Raw genomic sequence first — 10,573 nt, 5'->3', positions numbered from 1 at the left:
TGCTGATCTAATTGGTCATTCAATTGTGAGCACATCTACATTAGTGTCCAGAATCCCAGAATACCACAGATGCTACCACAAATCATCTCATGAGCAGGGCCCAAGACAAGATATTCCTAGTCCTATTAAAAGATTATATGAAATTCAGTATCCAGAACAAATACAAGAGGAATGACAAATATTAATTTAACAACTTTTTTCTAGGCTGTATATATGTGACATCCATCTCTGCAGATTTTGGTCATTTTATTTGCAAGAAAGAAATATCTTTGCTTAACTGATCATACAGCAGGCTTCACTTAAACCTTCTTAAAATGCTGCAGTACCTTCTACAGCACCATGCTTACATATCCAGTTTCTGTATGTTTGAAAACTGAATTTTAGAATATGAGTATTTGAGAGGGAAAACAGGTATATAAATTATTGCCACCATAGATAATATGGCAATTGTAACACTTCAAAGAGTGTTAATATAAATTTGTTAAGGAATTTTCAGTCTACTATAGAGGTAATTTCATGTTTATCTGAAACCATTACTTCAGATTTATATATGTTAAATCAATGCCTGTTCCATATTAAGTCTTATTAGCTTAAGCAAGCATTCAAAAACACTTTATAGTATTAAGGAAAAAAAGTCAAGAATCATTACTCCCACAGGATACAAAAAGCCCAACTGCCATCCATATTCCATGAAAGCTTTAAATGCAGCATTGAAAAAACCTAGCAAGCTTTAATTAAATTAAAATGGCAAAGCTAAATTAATATTTCAACAGAATCTACGAAGCCATTCAAGTGTGTCATGAGCAATTGTCTTTAATTTGCAGCCTCTGCCAGATCAATCAGCCAACAGGTTATCCTTGATAGCGTGTTGCCATTGCAAAGGCAACTAATTTGAAAATAACACAAACTGAGTGGTTTCAGAATGTTTCTGTCTCTTCAGGGCAACACAGAATGGCAGAGCGTACAAGCAATAAGGGAAGGCATCATGCTTTAATCAAGTTTGCCAAGTGGAACATATTCTCCTGACAACTTGATCCAGCATTTAACATGAGACATAACATGTTCATAGGACCTAAATAATGTTGCCACGAGGCACACAGGCCCTTAAAAAAGGTTTTGACATCATGTTTTATAATATCACCAGAGTTCAATAAAAAGACTTCAGAAACCTGCAGGTCTACACCTGCAGTACTTTGCATATGATATCTTACAAAATATATCTCTGAGGAGTTGCAACTCAGACAAGCAGTTATACTTCAGCTTTTAACAAAAAAAAACCCCACCAAACAAACAAAAAAACAATTTGCAGAAGCTTTCATGTTCACTGTCTCCACCCACATTAAAACTCTAATACTGAGAAGTTTGCCTGTCTGTTACCATCCAACCTCTCAAACAACTATCAAGGTTTGGGTTGGGCACTTTAGGTAGAATGGTTGGGTAAATAGGAAATTAGACTTTAAAACCTACATTTTATTGCACGGGGCTTTTACTGGAGTTGCTAAGAAAACCCACAGAGGGGGTCTTGTTTCACAAGTCTTTCCAATATATGTAACAGCCATAAAAAGCTGCTTCTCTTGCCCTGAGATAGCACTGTGTAACAAACAATGAAAACTTTATTACCATTACGACAATACCGTCAAATTAGTTGCAGTCATAGTTTTGAGAGCTCTAAATAACAAGAAACAGTAGAAAGTTCTTAACTACAGGCTACTGTCTCCAAGAAGAGGAAGCAAAGCCTGCCACAGAGCTTTTTCTGGTAGACAGGTGGAGTTTTCAAAAGAAGAACAAGGTGGACTCCAATTAAGTTATTGTTTAAAAATAGCATTACACCAACTGCTACTTCATTACGCTAACCTCACTAAGCCTACCATCAAAAAAAGAGAATTTCCTTATCCCCAATGTACACTACGGCTGGAAAGGAGCAAGACACTGCCCACCAACTAGCCCTTGGGGTACAGACTACTCTTGTCTAGTTGGTTGAAGCTACAAAACTTTTTAACTTTCCCCTTCCTCTTTTCAATAAAATTAATTGGGTTTTATACAACATCAAGAGCATTCAAATCCTCAAAATCCTGAATGTTCTACCTGCTTAACAGATAGTAATGTTATGAAGCACAGGTCCTCAGTCAGTGCAAACTAACATAGTTTAGTCCTTAAGGACAGTCATGTCCTCAACCAAATGCTGAGATCACACATTAAGCTCTTAGCTGCTATCAACCATTAATTTAAAAGCGCACTGTAAATTCTAGACCTACATGAGTGACTTCTGGGCTCAGAAAAAATCCTGCATGCATTTCATTGTCTTAGATCACTAGGAATCAAAAGACAGCAAAAACATTTGTCCTTCTACCCGTCCCTCTGCATTCTGTCCATAACCTAGTGCCCATTTTACATTCCTCATACCAATTCATGGTACAGCTCATGGTACACAGACAATGCTCTTCATGAAATGAGGAATTAACTTTATTTCACAACCACTTCAGTGAGTCAACTGTGATGCTGTCTTTTCCTTTATTAATTCCCTTCCCAGACTGGAAACAGAACTGTAACATTTCCCATCATCCTTCCATAACCTACTAGCAAGCCTGAATATTTATGAAGCCCACAACCTTAAAACAAGCAAACAAAAACCAGAACAGAGTTAGCAAATGCATTTTTTTGCCACATAATTAAATGCCAATTTAGTATTTTGCAGCTTGTTCTGACCTAACGTAACACACGTCTGCTTGCTACGAACCCAAACTATTTCAGAAGAATAATTTCACTGCTTCTGGAGAATGGGAGCATTCACAGAGTTTAAGAACTTAGCAGAGACTTCAAGACTACACAGGACAGGCACACTATTCATTTTTATAATAAGATCTTCATCTCAAAATTCAAAGTCCTATATTTATAACTAAGTCCATACTGACCTCAGCTCAAAGTCAAATACCTTCTTCTACAAATAGTCAGACAACTGCTTAAATATCACCTAGCACCTTTTAATCTTGGCCTCCTGCTAAGTTTTGAAAACGTTGACTAAGAACAAAACACAAAAAGCATGTATTTCATAAAAGTACCAAAGTTTTCCAAATACATCACAAAACATTTCTCCCTGCTAGGCTCAGAATTATCTACAAAGCATTACTACTTAGTGCAATGAGACACCATAATTAGAATAGCAGAAATTTGTTGTCGTGATTTAACAAAGTATTTCAATCCTACTAAAAACTAAACATTATAAAAAAAATTGAATAACAGAGGTATAAGATTTAACTCATGGCTTTATGATTTGTACCACATCCTTTTCTGCAATTGAGGGGAACAATTGTACATGACAGTTTCTTTTTTTTTTTTTGGTAAGAGGTTTTATTAATATTCCAGATGGTCCAAGACTTGAGTGCTCTGATGAGCAAACAATACATGTTTGCTATCAGAGACCCATTGCAGGGGGGAGGAGGGAACCTAGGGAACTTTACATCCCTCTTTAAACTTCAGACCTTCCATGCCTAATTCCCCAAGCCAGGAGTTTGCTGAACCTCGATTTTAAATTTAAAATCCAAGCATTGACTGGACTTGGTGAAATGCTAAGAATAGCTTTAGTTTCTCTATTTCAAGGTGGGTACACACTTATTTATATTTCATTCACCTTCCTTTGCAATGGTGTAAGACCATTAAATAACTAGGAAGGAGATACAGTACCTTCTACTGTAGAGCTGGTTACTTGGTCATTGCTAGATCCACAAGAACTGTAAAGTGATCCAGAGCTATATGGCTCATAAGGTTTGAGAACAGTCAACACATTAGGAGGATCAACATCATCTGAATTCAGAAGTCCTTGTTTGGTTGGCAAAACAGAAGATGCAGGTTTGGTGCGAGAACATTCCTGAGGTAGCAGATTTGCATATCTGTTTGCAACACGAAATCTGCTCATTTCATATCTTCTGTAATTAGCCATTGGAGAGTCAATATGTTCAACAGCTGGCAGATTAGGTTTCATTCGTTTAGAAGATGTTTCACCATAGTCTAGATTTACACTGCTCACAGATTTACTGCAAAGATAGTCTCTTCCTCGATGACAAGACCAGGCAGATTCATTTAGGTAAGGGTCTGGAGCCCCACTTGTACTGCTGCTTACTAGACCAGATTGAGACACTGGGACAGTTAGAGCTTTTACTTTAGATTCAGACCTTTTTACTCTGTCCGATACTGGAGAGATACTGGAACTGGAGTGCATTTCTTGCTGAGGTTGTCTATAGTTATTTGCCTGAGCTCCAGTATTACTTTGCTGTTTATGAAACTTGAGGTTACTTGGGGCTGTGCTGCTTGAGTCAGTCACTGAAAAGAGAGGGACTTTGTTCTGTGGAGGGTGACATTGTTTAGCTTTCCCTGTTTGTGACAGTTTTTGTTGTGTAGATGGGGAAGCCTTACTTTTATTAGAAGTAAAAGACAGAGGAAGCACATCTTTACCAAGCAGAGCTGGAGGGCATCCAGTGCGTCTGGCTTTAGCTGCAGCCTTGCTTCTACTGCCATTTTTGTTAACAGTGTCAGGATTGTATTTGTGTATCAGCCTCTGGTGCATCATTAGAACTTCTGGGTAAAATGTTCTGTAAGTACATAACGGACAGGTGCTGGGTGCTAGTGGGTATCTAGTTGAAACCACTGAACATTCTTGCGAAGTCCCAACAGATAGGTTCAAGGGCTTTTCTTGAGAGTCCACCATAGGTTTGTGTTTATAGTTTTCAGTGCACTCTTGCACATCCTTCACATTTTTTCCATCCTTTAAAGCACAAACATACAGGACATCATCTCCCTCTGATGCCACAGAAACCTTTCTTACTCTTTTATGAGGAAGATGGGGATGAGATTCCTTTGTTTCCTTCTCAGCCTTTAATTTTTCCAGGCATGGAGTGGACACATTCTCATGTATTTGATTTGAATTGTTACAGACGGAACCTTTGTTCAGTTCCCTAGAATTATTTTTCATTTTTAAACGGACTGTGCTGCCTATCGCATTGTTCAAGGATAGAACTTCCTTTTGCTGCTTGGCAGGTGGGCAGCCCACATCATCTTTGGCACAATTAAAAAGCCTCTTCAAATTTTTGGTTTCTTGAGCACCATCAGCAACCAGCAAGAGCTCCGTCTCCTGACTCTGTAATGACACTTTGCTGTCACTTTTCACATCTGCTGCACTATCAGCTTGCTTGTCCTTGTGATGCCTCTCTAAATGATACCTCAGTGAAGTTTTCTGAGCTGCTGCATACTCACAGAATTCACATTTGTATGGTTTTTCACCTGAAACACAGTTTTATCAGTAAATAAGTTTGATACAATTTGATTGGAAGTCTTCAATACAATTAATGACAGGGGAATAACGTAGACTGCAAAACAGTAAAACAGATTTTTCTTTCCTCTTCCACTTACTCATAATTCTCAAACTCATCTAAATCATTTACACAACTGCATCTTACTGTTTTTACTAACTACAGTGACATCTTCTGGCTACAAGGAAGATATCTTCCACACGTTGGCTATGCATGGAGATGGTAGCTGACAATATGTTTGGCAGAGATAAGCAATAAGTATAGCTGTGGGTCAACTCCAACAATTTGTAGCCCTTGATCATACCACAAGTGTGCTATTCAACAACACAAATGTTACAGCTCATCTATAAATAGAGCTGTTTCAAAAGAAACAGGGACCTACATTAACAGAAGTAGCAAGAGTTTGCCTGACCATGGAAAACAAAAAGTTGAACTGAAAAATAGACACAGTTTTTTCCTAGGTAGCAGCAACTGGCAGACAGTCAGCTTAGTACTTGGGAAATAGGCTTTAAAAACAAACAAACAAAAAAAATCACGTCACCAACTCTTTGCTAGACTACTAAAAGCAGAAAGAATTACAGTTTTAAAATACATTGTATTCTTAATAGTACCTAATGTAATTAGCTCTATTCAAGAAGATTTACACTTATGTAAATAACTCCTTCTAAGGAATTTCAACTTTTTTTTTTTTTTTTTTTTTAGCATTAGAGAAAACTTTGTTCTTAATACCAATAATTTTGAAAGCAACTTCTGTTTTTCTTAAGCAAAACCAAACATTCCATCCAACTGGACTCAGCAGACTTCCTTCCCCTCCCACAAAGGTGAAGCCCATTTACCTGTATGAGTTCTGAGATGAATATTGAGGTAATAATTTGAGCGAAAATACTTTCCACAATAGCTGCATTCTCTGGAGGCTCCAAGGTTTTTAACTTTTGCTCTTCCCAAAACATCTTCATGTTTATCTTTGGGAGAAAATATAACTATATTATGAAGAGCAAATGCAAATTTGGAGTCCCATTTAAAACTGTATTTTTAAAGGAAAAACACAGAATGATGAACTGTTGTCAACTCCTACAGTCTACGAGCATCTTTTGTTCTGTACTGCTGCACACTTAGCAATCAAAGAGCAAAAGAGTTAAAAAGGTTTCTCTGTGTCAAGTAACACTGCGGTTAGTGACTGTAATGAAGAAGCTCTAGAGAACAAACAAGATGCAAAACCAGGTCTCAAAGAAGAAGAAAAAAAAAAAATATATATATCATTACTGAGCTAGAGGAACTTGATGGAGAATGGCCCATCTCAAAAATTCATACAGGATATAAGTTTTATTCTTTTATTAAAAGGAGTGCTTGCATTAGTAAGTGTGAGTATGATGATTCAGACTGTAAGCTTGCTCTGTGTACCATGGCAAAACACAGGAAGGTATTTTGGGGAAGGAAGGCAAGGAGATGATGGATATTCTTATTAACTGTAATATTATGACTTCTGTGCTAATCAGTGTTGTGTCTGTATAACAACATCCTTACATTTAATGAGCAATCTTCTTTCATCAGAAGCACTAAAGTTTAACCTTTGACAAATATGGGAGTAGGTAAGTGCCATGGGTTGCTATTCTGTGAGACACATTGAAGGAACAAAGTCACAGATTAAAAACTGGTTCCACTAAAGTGTAAGCAGCAGAAGTTACCACTGGAGGGCGGCAGGTACAGCAGAATGTCTAACAAGGAAGGGAGAACGCTTACACACAATACACCATTCAAATCAACACTATTTCTTTGGCAGGTTGAACTGCAAAAACATCGAGACAGCTTCAGTAAAATATTCAAATCAGAGCTGACTAGAAAGCTACAGTGGAAAGAGGAGGAAGGAGATGCTTCCCTCGACTAAGGTGTTAGATATGTAACAGACAGCTTAAAACAGTTCTCTGAAGTTCCTACGTGTTGGAAAGCTTCTATTCTGGAAATTCTAAGTATGGCTAAACTACGGCTAAGACAAGCCATGGCTGTTTTAAACAAACAGAAAATGTCTCAATAAGCATGAGTCAGCATCTCACAATGAAAACTGTTGAGCTTTAGGATAAGACACTGAGAAACAAAACAAGCAAGTTAACATTAGGTAATAATTCCATTCTTTTGTTACTGCAGGCAAAATAAAGGGCTGCACATTACCAGAAATGGAAAAGTCAGTTGTGTGTGCCAGGACATTCTGTACGTTGTGTCTTTTCTTGAGATTATGCAAGTGTCTGTTCTTTAAAAGCAGACTCAAAGTATGTCACATACAAGAGTGTTAGATTAGCTAGACAACTTTTTGCTATTCCTTTTAGCTAATTTAAAATTGCTAGTTCTGGCTTTCAAGTTACAGATCGTTCAAAAGAAACATACAACCTGCAGCTTGATAGAAAAAGTTTGGAATTATTCTTTACTTCTCAGGATCTTAACAACTGCTGGCATTAAGCACCGGACCTTTTCTGCCCTCTCTTACAAGATGCAGGGAAAAAAGTGAAACTGCAATGATCTCTTCAGAAATGCTGTTTGTAAAAACACATGCTGGACAAGAAGGGATATGCAACACTCAAAAGCATCCAGTAAAACTAAGAATGGAGAGAGAGGGAGAGAGGGAGGGAGAGAGAGAGAGAGAACAGTGACTTTTCCTAGACTGATTGCTATTAGAAGTTTTTCAATTATTCCAGTAACCCAAATCGAAACTGCAAGAAGGCAACAACATAACCAAAGAGCTCAAAATGGCAGCGTCAGAATCTTTCCCCTCTAGTTTTTCTCTTTTTTCCCTTCCCCCACCATAGCATTTCATATCTCTGGCCAAGGTTTGAAAAGATAGCTGAGAAAGGCAAGATGCATTCTTTGGCTCTAAAGAGTTCCTAAACAATACTTATTCCTATTTCAAACTTATGTGTTCGAAATGCTACTCACCTAAATTAAGTGTTTCCGGAAGCCCATCTTCAGATCCATCTTCAGAGCCTCCTTCTATTCGTTCTCCTGCACCATTTTCATCCAGACTTGCAATTATATCAGCACAGTACGTCCTTGAAGCAGCTGAAGTCTCTCCATCAGTTCGTCTGTCTCTCTTATGTACTCTAGAATGAAGGACTAGCTGGTGGTATGTTCTGAAGGCTTTACCACATTCCAAACAGTGCGTTGGTTTCTCTTTGTTCTGGGACAATTTAGAATCCATCTCCATAGAAGGCACTTCAGCACTGGGATGTTTCAATTTGTCTTGGGATAAGTTACCATTCTTTTTATAACTGCTGGTTTTATTTATTTTTGATTTCCCTGTAGTTTCAGTCTGGCTACCTTTATTTGCATTCCAAATTTCACCGAGTTCTTCTTTATCAGAAGATGAATCATCATTGTCTGTATTTCCTTCTTGTCCTTGTTCTTTAGTTTGGCCATGGCTAACTGCAACTTTACCTTTGGTAGCCAGCTGCCATGCTTGATATGTAGTGAAAGGATCTAGTTCAGCTATCCATTTCACAGGTTTTTGTGATTTGTCTTTTTCTGGAACCAATTTTGGTCTTAAGTTCAAGAACTGAAAAAAATCCTCTTTTTGAGATGTTTCTTCTGCATTAGATTCACAAGTCACTTGGAGGCTTTCACTATTGGGTACTGATTCTTTGGTGTGCACTTTACTGTGCTCAATTAGAGTCTCTTTATTGAGAAATAGGAAACCACAAACCATACAAATTTTGTAAGGTGATGTCACATTTTCAGTTACATGCTCCTGCACCACCTCATTTATTGTTATGGGGCTTTCAGAAGAACCTTGTTGGTGCTTGTTTCTAGAACCAGGCTTTCCAGTATGCGTTCTCATGTGATTTTTGAGGAACCATGGCTCTTTAAATCTTCTGCCACACACATTACACCAATATGTGAAAGAATCTTTATGCTTTTTCATGTGTGCCTCAACATCAAAAGCCTCATCAAATGTTTGTCCACAAACTTCACAACTAAGTTTTTCACTGTCCTTTTCATTGTTTGTTGAAGGCAAGTTTGTTCTTACCTGACATTTATCTAGAGGACTAAGATACTCTGCTTCAACACGCAGGACAGCTGGTTCACAAAGAGTGGGCCTATGCTCAGTTAAAACATGCTTACCAAGTTCTTCAGGATGTTTAAAAGTCTCATCACAAAACATGCAGTCCAGAGGCATGCATTCCTCAGCTTGCATGAGAAACTTTTCTTGCAAGCTTTTGTAAGAAATTGTGTTTGTTCCTTTTATTGTCATTGAGGCATCATCATTCTCCATCTGTGCACCAACGGTACTGGCTATTCCATCCGGTCCATCCATGTAAGCCAAGAGAGGCTGAGTTGGCATGTTTCCTACGTTCTGTTCTCTATTACGGGTTTTAATGTAAGGTTTCAGTTCTTTGGGGATGCTCACTCATCACAATAAGGACACTTGTAAAGTTCTCCAACATGTGCTGACAAGTCTGCTAAGCTAAAAGACCTCTGCAAGGAAAAAGGTTTTTTCCACAAACAAAAAATTATTTCCTTTTCATTTCTATCTGTGCTTCCACGTCACTGAAAGTGTATCCATCGGTTCTCTCAGTGACAGAATGAGGTTTTTTTGAACTATTTCTTCTGATTTTTCAAGTCAGTAGAAACGGTCAGTTGCACTTAATTCTTCTGTAGAAACATTTAAAATAGTTGTATTGGGAAAAATACACTCAAGGACAAGTTCAGTGCCACAAAGAACTCCAGCACCTGGAGAAGAGAGAAAATAGTCAGTCAGACTTTTCACAATGAAAAGGAACTTATTGTCTCCCAAATAAAGAAAACATTAGGGCTAGAGAACTATTGAATGCTCTTGAACACAGAAGGCATACTTTTAATAGTCAGCTACAAGACACTCTACTCACTTTTCTACCCACCACAGTTGAAATCATACACTCTCAAACACGCCTGTATTCACTCAGCTGGGCTTCTGTATTAAGATTGCTATATAAAAGTAATACTTTGTCTATGATCTATTCTCAACCTACTTTTATCCAGTTAGATAAAGCTGCTGAAACCATATTTCAATACATACATTGCTGAATTCACAGCAAGTAAATGCAGCAAGCCAAAGTAACCTGTGAAACCAGCATTTAGAGGCACAGTAAAACTAAATTTACTTGTTTGTTCTCTAAAGGTTGTTGAGTAAAAGACTTTTCCTCCACCCACTCCCACGACTAGACAGCTTGGAATTAGTTTTCATAGTTCAGGTACACAGTAAGCATCAGTACATATCTTTGTGTTAAGAACCATTCACTAATACC

General features: G+C 37.8%; 1 protein-coding gene across 1 annotated transcript in view; it reads right to left on the bottom strand.

The window, feature by feature from the left end:
- ZNF217 (zinc finger protein 217) overlaps nt 1–10,016 on the bottom strand; it is a 13,584-nt gene extending 3,568 nt beyond the window's left edge. The window contains exons 1-3 of the mRNA XM_010162587.2: nt 8,229–10,016; nt 6,140–6,265; nt 3,682–5,274 (exon numbers count right to left, since the gene is read on the bottom strand). Of these exons, the coding sequence (XP_010160889.1) occupies nt 3,682–5,274; nt 6,140–6,265; nt 8,229–9,630 (3,121 nt within the window). The 5' untranslated portion in view covers nt 9,631–10,016. The remainder of the gene's footprint in view (nt 1–3,681; nt 5,275–6,139; nt 6,266–8,228) is intronic.
- Between the last annotated feature and the right edge of the window lie 557 nt (nt 10,017–10,573).

This window comes from Antrostomus carolinensis, unplaced genomic scaffold (assembly GCF_000700745.2).
Source record: "Antrostomus carolinensis isolate BGI_N321 unplaced genomic scaffold, ASM70074v2 scaffold4592, whole genome shotgun sequence".
In the NCBI taxonomy this organism is placed as follows: domain Eukaryota; kingdom Metazoa; phylum Chordata; class Aves; order Caprimulgiformes; family Caprimulgidae; genus Antrostomus; species Antrostomus carolinensis.
Note: the sequence above shows the minus strand (reverse complement) of the source record. Positions and strands in the feature narration are given on the sequence as shown.